General features: G+C 45.7%; 1 protein-coding gene across 4 annotated transcripts in view; it reads right to left on the bottom strand.

Moving 5' to 3' along the window:
- Positions 1-15,344, bottom strand: part of ANKIB1 (ankyrin repeat and IBR domain containing 1) — a 410,970-nt gene that overhangs the window by 193,536 nt on the left and 202,090 nt on the right. For all 4 annotated transcript variants that reach the window (XM_030200246.1, XM_030200271.1, XM_030200262.1 and 1 more), the window contains exon 6: positions 1,710-1,918. In XM_030200246.1, coding sequence (XP_030056106.1) covers positions 1,710-1,918 — 209 coding nt within the window. The remainder of the gene's footprint in view (positions 1-1,709; positions 1,919-15,344) is intronic.

Raw genomic sequence — 15,344 nt, 5'->3', positions numbered from 1 at the left:
TTGTACAATCTTAAAAAAAAAAAAAGCCCAAGTGAAAAACTACAAAATCAAGCCATTGGGACATAGGAGGAGCCAGCTTTCCTAGTAGACTAGCCACACAGGCATCCTAGCAGAGCAGTGGGGCACCCTAGGGGGCACTGCAGTGGACTTCATGTAACAGCTCCCAAGTACACATCTCACCAATACCTCCTTATGTTGTACAGTGGGACCTTCAAAACCTAAAAAAAAAAACCTACTGTACCCAACTATACACTACTACAATAGCCCTGATGGCTGCAGGTGTCACCTACATGTGGGTCCAGTAGGTTTTGGGGGGTATTTTTTGGGGGAGGAGGGGGGCTGACACTTTCCACCACAAATGTAATAGTTGGATTATGGACCTGGGTCACCTTTTCTACAGCGCACTGCACTGACCACTAGGCTATTCCAGGAATCTGCTTGCTGCTCTAATAGAGCTGGCCATAAACATTTGAAGCTGTCATAGAGGTTGGTATGTACTGTTTCATTTACATCTTTGTGGGATAGGAGAGAGTCAGTGACCACTGAAGGAGTAAGGGGGTGTCATTCATTTATTCCTGCAGTGGTCATCTGGTCATTTAGGGCACTTTTTCAATAAAAGAGGTCTAGACCAAAACGTCCAACTTATAGCCCTGGGTGTTTTTGCTTTGTTCCATTATTTATTTATTTGTTACATTTTTATCCCACATTTTCCCACCTATTTGCAGGCTCAATGTGGCTTACATAATGCCAATAATGTTAGATTTTTATTGTGACTTTCATGCCTACTTACTAGAAACTAGGCTCTCGACAACTGCTCAATTTCACAGATACCCCAAATGGCCACGAGATAGAACTCCATGCCATCATCATTCAACATGACTCCACAGAAGCTAATGAAAGACTATACCAATACACTGCAGAAAAAGGTCTAAGTGTTAGGAATGCCCAGATCCTGCCCTTAACACGCCCCTTTGTGAATGCACTTCTGATGGACTTCATAGAAAAATGTCTAAAAACTGTTTTTGAAAATACCAATTTGGATGTTTTTGTAAGAAAAGTGTCCAAATGTAGATTTATGCCACTTTTTAGACATTTTTCTCTTTTGAAAATAAGCCCCAATGTAACCCATATAAATTTGTAAGTCTATGTGCTTGGAAAATGAGCCTCTAAATATAATAAGAATAACAACTAGTACTAAACATTTATATAGAGACACAAGGTATATGCAGGCATATAGAGTCTCTGCTGTCAAGACAGACAAGACACAATAATATATAAGAAAAACAAAAGAAAGCTAGGAGGTCAGGAAACATGAAAGCTTATAGCTAGAGTAATCTGGCTAATATTGTAGACTTAACATCTGCTATAGGAATGTAACAGTTTATTTTATCATTGTAGTTGGGTTCATACCAATATGTCTAATGAATTTCACATTAATAAATTGTTTTTCTTGTTCTTTTCTGGAAAATAATGTTGGGAACTTACAAGATGTTTAAGAAAACCTCAGCAACTATGCCACCCATGTCTTTGTATGTAATTAGTAAGAAAAAAAAGTAAAGAAGTTTTTTTGCATATTCCAACAAAAAAAATACCTTTCCTGAAAAAGGACACCTGTCCTAGTATTTATCCATTCACTCTACACATTATCCCATACATTGCTGACCATTTTTCATATGCGTCTGGCAAACAGCACCAACAATGTAACATACCAGAGGTGTGTCCATGTCCCCTGGTGACAGGCTGATTTCATCAGGAGAAGTGACAGATGAGCGAGTGGTGCGGGGAGTTCGTGGGGAAGGGAGTGTGTCCCAGGCATTATACCCACTTGGAGGAGGAGTTGGCATCTGAACACCTGAGCGTTGGCAGCAGCTCTCTGGATTACACATCCATGCTTCCAGTAATTTCTCCCTGTCCCAATCTTTAATAAATAGGCACATGAAAAAATGTTAGTTATTATTTTATGATCACATAATAATCATGAAAAAAAGTTATGACATATATTCTTTTATAAACCAGAAAACAATCAGCAAGAGAATAGTGGCCATGATGTATAGTGAATGCAGTATAGGGAGTTAACATAATTCCAAACAATGTCACAATGAAGATGAAAGCTGATCATAGTCTGGTTTCTCTGGAGTGGTGTAAATTACTACTGCATGGAAATTTTTTAAACCTGCTGAATATAATGAATATAATGAAAAGTTGCATACACACACTTCCTTCCCACAGAACCTACCTTTCTCCTCTCCTGCTACATCCTTCTCCTGTACATATACCCAAGTGTCTCCTCTTCTGCTGCTAAACCTGTTACCCCTGACACAAACACCCATTTCCCTCCTCTCCTGGTGACCTCCCCCCACCTCTCCAGCATTTCTGTGTGTGTCGTCCCCCCCCCACCCATTTATTACTACTACTACTACTACTATTTAGCATTTCTATAGCGCTACAAGGCATACGCAGCGCTGTACAAACATAGAAGAAAGACAGTCCCTGCTCAAAGAGCTTACAATCTAATAGACAAAAAATAAATAAAGTAAGCAAATCAAATCAATTAATGTGAACGGGAAGGAAGAGAGGAGGGTAGGTGGAGGCGAGTGGTTACAAGTGGTTACGAGTCAAAAGCAATGTTAAAGAGGTGGGTTTTCAGTCTAGATTTAAAGGTGGCCAAGGATGGGGCAAGACGTAGGGGCTCAGGAAGTTTATTCCAGGCGTAGGGTGCAGCGAGACAGAAGGCACGAAGTCTGGAGTTGGCAGTAGTGGAGAAGGGAACAGATAAGAAGGATTTTTATCCATGGAGCGGAGTGCACGGGAAGGGGTGTAGGGAAGGACGAGTGTGGAGAGATACTGGGGAGCAGCAGAGTGAGTACATTTATAGGTTAGCAGAAGAAGTTTGAACAGGATGCGAAAACGGATAGGGAGCCAGTGAAGGGTCTTGAGGAGAGGGGTAGTATGAGTAAAGCGACCCTGGCGGAAGATGAGACGGGCAGCAGAGTTTTGAACTGACTGGAGAGAGGAGAGGTGACTAAGTGGGAGGCCAGCAAGAAGCAGATTGCAGTAGTCTAAACGAGAGGTGACAAGGGTGTGGATAAGGGTTTTGGTAGAGTGCTCGGAAAGAAAGGGGCGGATTTTACGGATGTTGTAAAGAAAGAAACGACAGGTCTTGGCGGTCTGCTGGATATGAGCAGAGAAGGAGAGAGAAGAGTCAAAGATGACCCCAAGGTTTCGAGCTGAGGAGACAGGGAGAATGAGAGAGCCATCAACAGAAATAGAAAACGGGGGGGAGCGGGGAGGTGGGTTTGGGGGGGGAAAATGAGAAGCTCGGTTTTGGTCATATTTAATTTCAGGTGGCGTTGAGACATCCAGGCAGCAATGTCAGACAAGCACGCTGAAACTTTGGTTTGGATGCAAGGTGAGATATCAGGGGTAGAAAGGTAGATTTGGGAGTCATCAGCATAGAGGTGGTAGGAAAAGCCATGGGATGAGATTAATGAACCAAGGGAAGAAGTGTAGATAGAAAAGAGGAGGGGACCAAGAACAGAACCCTGAGGTACGCCGACAGGCAGAGGGATAGAAGTAGAAGAGGATCCACCAGAGTGAACACTAAAGGTGCGGAGGGAGAGGTAGGAAGAGAACCAGGAAAGGACAGAGCCCTGGAATCCAAGTGAGGACAGGGTATCGAGAAGTATGCTGTGATCGACAGTGTCAAAAGCAGCGGAAAGATCAAGAAGAATGAGGATGGAATATTGACCTCTGGATTTAGCCAGTAATAGGTCATTGGAGACTTTAGTAAGCGCAGTTTCGGTTGAGTGGAGAGGGCGAAAACCAGATTGTAATGGGTCAAGAATAGCATGTGAGGAGAGAAAATCAAGGCAGCGGCGGTGAACAGCACGCTCAAGTAATTTGGAGAGAAAAGGAAGGAGGGAGATGGGTCGGTAATTAGAGGGACAAGTAGGGTCAAGTGAAGGCTTCTTAAGGAGAGGTGTGACCACAGCATGTTTAAAGGCAGCAGGGACAGTCGCAGTGGAAAGTGAGAGGTTGAGAATGTGACAGATAAAAGGAATAAGAGTAGGAGAGATGGCATTAAGAAGGTGGGTGGGAATGGGATCAGAGGAACAGGTGGTACATTTTGAGGAAGAAAGGAGAAGTGTAGTTTCCTCAATAGTAACTTCAGGAAAGGAGGAAAGGGAATGAGGGGAAGGAGAGAGAGGGGAACGGACTAGTGGAGGGAGAGCTAGTGAGGTAGAGAAAGCAAGGTTTATCTTTTGAACCTTGTTGTGAAAGAATTCAGCAAGGGTCTGAGGAGATAATGAAGGGGGAGTTGGGGGAGGGGGCACCTTGAGGAGAGAGTTCAATGTGGTGAAGAGAAGTCGAGGATTAGAGCCAAGAGAGTTGGTCAGTTGGATATAATAATCCTGTTTGGCACGTAAAAGAGCAGATTGGAAGGAGGTCAGCATGAACTTAAAGTGTAAGAAATCAGCAAGGGCCCGAGATTTCCGCCAGAGGCGTTCGGCGGAGCGGGTACAGGAACGTAGGTAGCGGATATTGGCAGTGATTCCCACATGCTACTTGCAAATGACACAGAGGCTTTCCCTCTGCTATGTTATTTCAAGGTGAAATAGGATAAAGAAGGAGAGAAAGCAATGCTGGACAACAGAGAGGAGTTAAAACATTTTTTTGATCAGGATTAAAAAATGTAATCCTAGTTAAAATTTTTAAAAATTTATCAAATTAATAGTACACTAAAGGCCCTGTTTACTAAGCTGCACTGTAGGCACGCTAATGTTTTTAGCGTGTGCTAACACTAGAGACACCCATAGAAATATACTAGTGTCACTAGTGTTAGCGCGCACTAAAAACGCTAGTGCACCTTAGTGTACAGGGCCATAAATGCCCACCCCTACTGGAAAGTAGTCTGAAATGCAAATAGTTTTAAAGATTAAGGGGCCAATGCAAAAAGCTTGCTGAGTTTTCAATGTTTGCTTAAGTCCGTTTTTAACCGGTCTAAAGCAAACGTTATTTAGCAAGTAATGCACAAAAGGGTTTTCCGTGTTTCTAATGTGTGCTGTTAGCAGTTACCAAGAACCCTATGCAAATGTATTACAACGAGCTTAATAGTATTATAATAAGCATTCCCTGCAATGCACAGCTCCAGAGCACCTAGATTTAATAAGCTAGATTTTACGGCAGCTCTGGAGCTGTCAGAGAGGAGGGAAACACAAACAACTGCAAAGGGTGCCTGCTTGAGCTCCATACTTTGTCCATCCCGACCCCTTTCTGGCTCCTCCTGAACCAATATCCCTGGTGGTCCAGTGGACCCACTCCTGACCCTCCCACACACCCCTGGGCACCCAAAAAAACCCTGGTGGTCCAATGGACCCCCTCCCAAGCCCCCCAAACCAAAACTCCGTGGTGGACCACTGGACCCTTCGTGACCCCCCCCCCCCCAGAACCAATAAAGCCCCCCATACTCCCCTCCAGACCCTTCCACATACCTTAAAAAATGAAGGTAGGAGGACCACCTCCTCCCTCTGGGCCCACGCAGAATGGCGGTGCATAGCCCCTGCCTGGTGCATCCTGGAATACACTGAGAGGGGATAAAAACCATATAAGAGAAAAAACCTCCTTATATGCAGTGGCTGGGTGCTGCCATTTTGAGAGGGCCGGGCCCAGTGGCAGGAGGGAGGGAGGCGTTGCTCCTTCTCTCCTGCCTCCAGCACATTTAAGGTACGTGGGAATGTGTGCACATGTGTGTGTGTGTGTGGGGTGGGGGGGGGGGGAGGGTCACTAGACCACCAGGGAGTAGTTGTTTGAGTGAGGGGGGGGTGGAAATTTGGTTTGGAGGGGGTTGGGAGGCAGTCCACTAGACCACCAGGGATTTTCTGTATGTGGAGGGGAGGGAAGGGAGGGACACGAGACCACCAGGTATTTTCCTGAGTTGTGTAGGGGGGAGCTTGAGGGGGGGATCCGGTGGACCCTCTCCCCCGCATGCAACTAAAAAAACTCCCTGATGGTCTAGTGTCAAATGTAATTGACAACTTCGAGTCACAAATAGTGACCAAGGCCCAAAGGGGGATCTGTGCATCTGATTTGCATGCAATCCATTTTGCACATCGTTTGCTGTTTGCAACTCCGTACATTTTCCTGTGGCACCAGTATTTAACAGGTGCCTTTTTTGAATCGGCCCCTAAAAATTCAAACTCATGTGAGTTCAAAAGATAACCTCATTGATGCCATTAATAAATCTGCATTTGTAAAGCAGTTCTGAAGAGTTCAGTGAAACTTTAATGCAGGAGTGTGAAACATATAGGCCACTGAAGAGCTTTATCTGGTCTGTTGCACCTGTTCAAAAATTCCCTTTAAACCACACTCCCCCTCCCCCCCCCAAACACACACTCTCCCATGTTGCTGCATCCTGCCAGGCCCAAAGCAACAACAATACATATGCCTCAGCACCCGCGGAGCTGTCATGTCCTACCCTTTCTGACTCATACTTCCTGTTTTAGAGGGGGCGGAATGTGACAATAGGCAGATTGCAGAATCTTAAAGGCTCTACAGCCAGTGCTGAAGCATTTGTTTTATTGCTGCCGCATGCTTGATGGGATACTGTTATGATGGTGGTGATAACAGCGGGATGTAGAGAAATGGGAAGGGGATAAAAAAAAAAGAGGGGGAGATACTGGACTGGGAGGGCTGGGGGAAAATATAGTGGACCTCACTGGAGAGAAAGAAGGGAGGGGAAGATGCTAGACATGGTGGAAGGGGGAAAATAAGGAGACAAAGGGGAGATGCTGGACAAAAAGAGAGGGGCTTATTGCAGTCTGGTGGGTAAGCCCGGGGGAGCTAAGAGAGAGAGTGATGAGTGATTGAATCTGGGGAAGAAGACAGTATAGGGGTGAACATCTGTGGAGAGAAAGGGAATGAACTCTGGAGGTTAGAAAAAGAAGGAATGAGCATGGATGGGGGAAAGGGGATAAATGATTCAGTTTGAGGGCAATGACACAGAAGGTACTAAGAATGGATAAGTCTGGGATAAAGATGCACTAAGAAAAAAAGGTTACAATCTTTTTGTGGTGGTCAAGAGAGGATGAATTTGAGGAGATAAGCTTGGGAGTGAGGGATTGGAGAAAGGGATGAGAATGAGGGAGTGACATGAATCAGGGTAGGGAAGAGAGGATGAGTATGAAGAAGGATGACGGAGAGGGGGGAGAAGGGGTATACCTCCAACTTGTAAGCCCATATATGTACATCAAGAGTCTGAGGTGTGTAAGTGCAACGGTGTATATGAATGAGTGGATTTGAGTGGGATGTACATGGGTGTTAAGTGACTGTTGTGTTTGAATTACTGGGACCAGTGAGTGCAAGGCTGTACATCAGTGAGTGCAAGGGCAAACGTGTGTGTGTGTGAGCGTGAATGACAGAATTAATTTGGGTAGATAAGCGGGTATGAATGACTGCATGGGTAGTAACTAACTAGGTGTGGTGTGTGTTTGATAAGGTGGAAGATGTTTACATATGTATAGTTGTGGTCTGTGTGTGCATGAGTAGGTGATGCAGAGGCTGCTGAGCTCCTGTGATTTGTGCATAAGGAGTGTGCATTGAGGCCCCCAGTATTTTTTTTGTCCCCTTCCAACTCCATTAGCTCAGCAATTGCAATACCCTTCTCTCTCCAGTCATCCACAACAACTAACGTGGACTCTCCTCCTCCCCCTATCACTCACAGCAACATTTTTTGTCACAGGGGCAAGGATTAAAATGAGGTTAATACCCTACCCCTGCCTTAATCACAGCCGCAGTCATTTCTTTCCTTCCACTTCTCCTTCAGCTTTATCAGCAGCTAAGTAAACTGGAAGTAGTTGTGCAGCGCAGAGAGAGAGAGAGAGAGAGGGCGGAGCTGGTAGTTTTGACTACTTGACAGTCAGGCCCTTTGCAGCTTTTTGCTACTATACATCAAGTTTCTTATGAATCCAGTTAATGAACAACTGCTTGTTCTATAAATGAAAAATAGCTGTCCATTTACTGCTAAGATTGTTGGGTAAAAATGTCACAGTGCTATGGGGAATTCATGCATGTGTATTTATGCACCCTCCCTTCAATGGAGAAGCCTTTTATAGGAAGAAAAACCATAACTGGCAGGAGACAAGCGGTAAGTTCAGATCTTGGCCTTAGCCAGGGACCAGGTAAGAGCAGGCACTAAAAAAAAAAAGGCTGCAAGAGTTATGTCTGTTTTATGGAGCAGTACTGATGTTATGGGGAGCTCAGTGGATAGAAATGCAAAGTAAAAGACACAGCAGATGCAGCATGAGGTAAAGGAGGGAAAAGTGAAGTCAAGCAGAAGCACCAGCAGCTGGATGCTAAGAGGACCCTGGGGGAACATGTACAGTGACAGGAGAATTGCTAGCACTGGCAATGCTTTCCCTTGAGCACTGCAGTGGAAACAACAATAGGATCTCAAAGAGATGCTCCCTGAGATAAATTCTGTAACCTGACAAGAGAAGGCGATAATCTTTGGGGCTCAGAAACAAAATAATTTTCCAAACATGGATGTGCATTTTTGTTGTTTTACAACAGTGATGTAGTATTATAACATGCACCACAATGAAATAAAACAAAAGAAAAATAAAACTAAATGAAGAAAAATGAAAATGGTCTGCCTGGAAACCCCTATATTTAATTTCTATTATACAGAATAATATTTGGCTTTCAAAGTACAGTTGATCCCTTTGTTGAAAGCTTCTAAGAAGTGATAAGAACATTCTTACTGCAGCAGTTCTTTTCCTAGGGTAGAATACATTGAGAATTTGATAGATCTCTTACAAACTATCTTGTTGCAAGAGCATTTTGCATATTGGCAGAATTCAATGTACTACTACTACTATTTAGCATTTCTATAGCGCTACAAGGCGTACGCAGCGCTGCACAAACATAGAAGAAAGACAGTCCCTGCTCAAAGAGCTTACAATCTAATAGACAAAAAATAAATAAAGTAAACAAATCAAATCAATTAATGTGAACGGGAAGGAAGAGAGGAGGGTAGGTGGAGGCGAGTGGTTACAAGTGGTTACGAGTCAAAAGCAATGTTAAAGAGGTGGGCTTTCAGTCTAGATTTAAAGGTGGCCAAGGATGGGGCAAGACGTAGGGGCTCAGGAAGTTTATTCCAGGCGTAGGGTGCAGCTAGACAGAAGGCGCGAAGTCTGGAGTTGGCAGTAGTGGAGAAGGGAACAGATAAGAAGGATTTATCCATGGAGCGGAGTGCACGGGAAGGGGTGTAGGGAAGGACGAGTGTGGAGAGATACTGGGGAGCAGCAGAGTGAGTACATTTATAGGTTAGCAGAAGAAGTTTGAACAGGATGCGAAAACGGATAGGGAGCCAGTGAAGGGTCTTGAGGAGAGGGGTAGTATGAGTAAAGCGACCCTGGCGGAAGACGAGACGGGCAGCAGAGTTTTGAACCGACTGGAAGGGGGAGAGGTGACTAAGTGGGAGGCCAGCAAGAAGCAGATTGCAGTAGTGTAAACGAGAGGTGACAAGGGTGTGGATGAGGGTTTTGGTAGAGTGCTCGGAAAGAAAGGGGCGGATTTTACGGATGTTGTAAAGAAAGAAACGACAGGTCTTGGCAATCTGCTGGATATGAGCAGAGAAGGAGAGAGAAGAGTCAAAGATGACCCCAAGGTTTCGAGCTGAGGAGACAGGGAGAATGAGAGAGCCATCAACAGAAATAGAAAACGGGGGGAGCGGGAGGTGGGTTTGGGGGGGGGGGGGGAATGAGAAGCTCGGTTTTGGTCATATTTAATTTCAGGTGGCGTTGAGACATCCAGACAGCAATGTCAGACAAGCACGCTGAAACTTTGGTTTGGATGCAAGGTGAGATATCAGGGGTAGAAAGGTAGATTTGGGAGTCATCAGCATAGAGATGGTAGGAAAAGCCATGGGATGAGATTAATGAACCAAGGGAAGAAGTGTAGATAGAAAAGAGGAGGGGACCAAGAACAGAACCCTGAGGTACGCCGACAGGCAGAGGGATAGAAGTAGAAGAGGATCCACCAGAGTGAACACTAAAGGTGCGGAGGGAGAGGTAGGAAGAGAACCAGGAAAGGACAGAGCCCTGGAATCCAAGTGAGGACAGGGTATCGAGAAGTATGCTGTGATCGACAGTGTCAAAAGCAGCGGAAAGATCAAGAAGAATGAGGATGGAATATTGACCTCTGGATTTAGCCAGTAATAGGTCATTGGAGACTTTAGTAAGCGCAGTTTCGGTTGAGTGGAGAGGGCGAAAACCAGATTGTATTGGGTCAAAAATAGCATGTGAGGAGAGAAAATCAAGGCAGCGGTGGTGAACAGCACTCTCAAGTAATTTGGAGAAAAAAGGAAGGAGGGAGATGGGTCGGTAATTAGAGGGACATGTAGGGTCGAGTGAAGGCTTCTTAAGGAGAGCAGCATGTTTAAAGGCAGCAGGGACAGTCACAGTGGAAAGTGAGAGGTTGAGAATGTGACAGATAAAAGGAATAAGAGCAGGAGAGATGGCATTAAGAAGGTGGGTGGGAATGGGATCAGAGGAACAGGTGGTACATTTTGAGGAAGAAAGGAGAAGTGTTGTTTCCTCAATAGTAACTTCAGGAAAGGAGGAAAGGGAATGAGGGGAAGGAGAGAGAGGGGAACGGACTAGTGGAGGGAGAGGTGGTGAGGTAGAGAAAGCAAGGTTTATCTTTTGAACCTTGTTGTGAAAGAATTCAGCAAGGGTCTGAGGAGATAATGAAGGGGGAGTTGGGGGAGGGGGCACCTTGAGGAGAGAGTTCAATGTGGTGAAGAGAAGTCGAGGATTAGAGCCAAGAGAGTTGGTCAGTTGGATATAATAATGTCAAGTTGAACAGGAATTTTAACTTTAATATACGTATGCTTTAAACAGGAAGCTGTAAGAAAGATGATTTTGACTGATCCAGTAACTCAAGGCCCTGTTTACTAAGGTGCACTAGTATTTTTAGCGTGTGCACAAAATTAGTGCACGCTGTGTAGGTGACCATAGCAATATTGTAGGTGCCTACACAGTTAGCGCGTGCTAAAAATGCTAAGGTGCCTCTAGTGCAGCTTAGTAAACAGGGACCTCAGTGATTTTGCATCCTTCATGCACATAAACATTTTCAAAACATGCATTTAAAATATAGAATTAAAAATGAAATAAAATGCCCTTATACACATAAGCACTGCCATACTGGGAAAAGACCAAGGGTCCATCAAGACAGTCCAGGCTTCAAGAACCTGGCAACCCCCCATCCCCCCCACAAAAAAAATGTTCAATAGACTTTTCCTTCAGGAATCTGTCCAAACCCCCCTTGAACTCCGTAAGGCCAGCCACTGCCACCACATTCTCTGGCAACAAGTTCTAGAGTCCAACTACACGCTGAGTAAAGAAAAACTTTCTCCTATTTGTTTTAAATCTACCATATTCTAGCTTCATCTTGTGTCCCCTGGTTCTATTATTGTTTGAAAGTGTAAACAAATGCTTCACATCTGTCCGCTCTACTCCGCTCATTATTTTGTAGACTTTTATCATATCACCCCTCAGCTGCCTTTTCTCCAGTGCAAATGATCTAATTTTACAGAGCTCCTGCAGCAATGCTGTGGACCAACATTGATGCAAACAGATTTTGCTCTTCTAAATTCTAGCCGGTTTAATGCCATTTTGAAATTTATTTATGTATTTACTAGACGTTAAGCCCGTTAAAAAGGGCGAGTATTGGTATGTTTTATTTTGATGTGTAACTCCCTCCCTCCCAGCTCCAAGGCCCCATTCCCCCCCACTCCCAGCTGCAAGGCCCCCTTCCGTCCCTCCCTCCCAGCTCCAAGGCCCCAGTCCCCCCCTCCCCTCCCAGCTCCAAGGCCCCTCTCCCCTTCCTCCCAGTTCCAAGGGCCCCCCTCCGTCCCTCCCTCTCAGCCAGCTCCAAGGCCCCCCTTTGTCCATCCCTCCCAGCACCAAGGCCCCCCTCCTTCTGACCTCCCATGTCCAGCATCCTTCCTGCTTCCCTCCCAGCTCCAAGGCCCCCTCCCCTCCCACCCCCCCTGAGGTCGCTGCTACCGCTACCCCCCCCCCCCCCGGGTCCCTGCCGCCCCCCCTCCACCTGGGCCGGGCCCTCTCTTCTCCATTGAACTTACAGCGCCAAACCCGCAGCAGGCAGATCGCCTCCCATCGGCCTTCTTTCCCTGCCTGTGTCCTGCCCTCACCCAACGAGATTAGGGGAAGTGTGATGGATTTATGTTTGTGAGACCGGGAGTTGAATAAAATGAAGGTGCTCTATTTGCATGAGTGAAGAAAGAAAAAAAGAAAAAATAAGTAACTACAGAAAGAAAGACAAAGCAGCAAGGAATCATTTTAAAGACAAGTTCACGTTTTGTATGCGCACTGTTTATAAGTATATGTTTAGCACTTGGGTATTGTGGCAATAGCACGTACACATACACACAAGAGGAAGCCCTATGAAAGAGGTGCTATCCCACCAGGCAATAAACAAATGATATTGCCTTAAAAGTGGTGGTTTATTCTGAGGGCCCTCTTCTAATTACATTTGGTGATCTATAGTGAGCGGACCTTTATGGTATGCACTCAAATAAACAACTATTGTATTTTTATGTGTGTCTGGATTTGTGCGGTGCTATTGGCCCGTACTATTAGCACTAAGTTTTTGGTTTTGTATTTTTGATGGTTATGAGTACTAGCAGGGAACAAGAAAACTTAACTGCTATACATGGAGGCCATATCTTGCTAAAGATGTAAGAAGACTTGAAGTGGTCCAGAGGAAGGTGACTAAAACGATATGGAGATTGCGCCAAAAGACATAAAAGAAGAGACTGGAAGGCCTGAATATGTATACCCTAGAGGAGAGGAGGGACACGGGAGATATGATACAGACATTTAAATACTTGAAAGGCATTAACATAGAAACAAATATTTTCCAGAGAAAGGAAAATGGTAGAAATAGAGGACATGAATTGAGGTTGCAGGGTGGTAGACTTAGGAGTAATGTCAGAAAATTATTTTTCACAGAGAGGGTGGCTGATGCCTGGAATGCCCTCCCGAGGGAGGTGTTGGAGAAAAAAAAACTGTGGCAGAATTTAAAATGGCGTGGGATGAACAGAGGATCTCTAATTAGAAGATGAATTGTATAAAAAAACAAAACTTGGGTTGCATATGTGTTTTGTTTGCGTGTCAGGTGGTGCTTAGATGGCAACTCTGGCTGTATCAACTAAGGCCCAGATGCACTAAACTTTAACGACCTTTAACAACCCTTTAACGAAGAATTTTTGAACCGTGGCATGCATTAAAGGCCATTTTCCGACCACGGTAGCAGAAAACGAAAACGGAATGCAGATGAGCAAATTGTGTAGAAACCCCATTGAAACGAGATGCATCAAAGTTTTCCGACTACCCTAACGCAGGAAAACTGCCAGAAAGCTAACGACAGGTCTGTACCTGTCGTTAGGGCTATCCGACTAAAAACTTTAATGTAAAAAACAAACAAAAAAAAAGCGAGGGGGGCGAAAACGCACGTCAGGGGCATCTTTTATTGATGCCCAAGGTCGCTGCTGCTCCCCGCTCCCCCTGCATCACTATAAAAGTGAAAAAGAAAAAAAAAAGGTTCGGGAGAGGGCAAAGGCGCTCATCAGGAGCGTCCTTTATGGACTGCCTCGCCCCCCCCCCGCCCGTGGTCGCCGCTGCTGCTTCCCGCTTCCTCCCCCAGCATTAAATAAAAACACAAAACAAAACTCAAAGCTTTAGGAGCCCTGGCCCCCCTCCCTTCCTGTCTATAAACTCTTTCTCCACACAGCTCCACCTCCCTCCGCCCCCATGCTCCGCTCCCGCCACCCCCCTGAGACCGTCGCTCCCCCCTCCACCGCCCCCCCCCCGCATTACCGGGCCCCTGCAGCGCCTCTCACCTCTGTATGAAGGCGCTGCACGGGCAAGAAGACCATCAGATTGCTGCAGTCTTGACTTCAGGATGTCTCTCTCCTTCTCTGACCTGGCCCCGCCCCCGTCTGACGTAAGAAACCTACGTCAGACGGGGGCGGGCCCAGGTCAGGGAAGACGAAGGAGAGAGACGTCCTGAAGACTGCAGCGATCTGATTTCTTTTTGCCTGTGCAGCGCCTTCAAACAGAGGCGAGAGGCGCTGCACGGGCCCGGCGGCGACGACCTCAGGAGGGGTGGCGGGGGCGGGGCATGGGGGCGGAGATGTGGAGAAAGAGTTTACAGACAGGAAGGGAGGGGGGCCAGGGCTCCTAAAGCTTTGAGTTTTGTTTTGTGTTATTTAATGTTGGGGGAGGAAGCGGGGACCAGTAGCGGCGAGCACGGGCGGGGGGGAGGGCAAGGCCGTCCATACATGACGCTCCTGACGAGCGCCTTTGCGCCCTTCCGATCCATGTGTTTGTGTTTTGTTTTGGGGGGAGGGTTGACGTTTGTGGCATGTGCAGAGCAGCCAGCATAACGCTTGGCTGCTCTGCGCATGCTTTAGGGGCCGATTACCAACGGGGATTCCAACCAGATTGATGCATTGTACTTTACAATACCGCACCAAACATGTGCGACTTGTTTTTTTGCTGCATTGTTCGTTTTTTAAAATTCGGTAACAGCTTTTACGTTTCTGCTTTTTTTTAAACGTTTGGTTGATGCATCTGGGCCTAAGTCCGGTGTTGGGCTGGCTTGTACTGTCTGAGTCCCGCATACAGCGATCCGGTTTAGGATGGGCTGTAGACAGCATCGACATAAACTCTAGTAATTTGGAATGTGAGGACAGTGCCAGGCAGACGTTTATGGTCTGTGTTCCACAAATAACAAGACAGATTTGGATAGGATGGCATGAGCTTTGACAGCAACTCCAGTAGTTGGAACATAAGGACAGAGCCGGGCGGACTTCTATGGTCTATGTCCCAGAAACAGCAAAGAAAGACCATGATCAAATATATAATATCACATTCATTGTTGATTTAATCTTGAATTGAGAATGAATGTGATGTTGGAGAGATTGGATGGACCATTCAGGTCTTTGTATGCCGTCACTTACTTATGTTACTATGTTACATACCAGCTTCATTAAAATTCAGTCAGAAAGATATGGGGAAGCCACTGCTTGCCTCAAGATTGGTAGCATGGAATGTTGCTCTTATTTGGGTTTCTGCCAGGTACTTGTGACCTGGATTGGCCACTGCTGGAAGCAGTATACTGGGCTAGATAGACCATTGGTCTGACCCAGTATGGCTATTCTTATGTTCAGTATTTTCTGACCTCTTCCATACAGCAACAAGGAATGTAACACAAATATAGTTCAAAGGAGGCACTTCATCTAACATATCATATGATAA

Source organism: Microcaecilia unicolor, chromosome 1 (genome assembly GCF_901765095.1).
Source record: "Microcaecilia unicolor chromosome 1, aMicUni1.1, whole genome shotgun sequence".
Lineage (NCBI taxonomy): Eukaryota > Metazoa > Chordata > Amphibia > Gymnophiona > Siphonopidae > Microcaecilia > Microcaecilia unicolor.
Note: the sequence above shows the minus strand (reverse complement) of the source record. Positions and strands in the feature narration are given on the sequence as shown.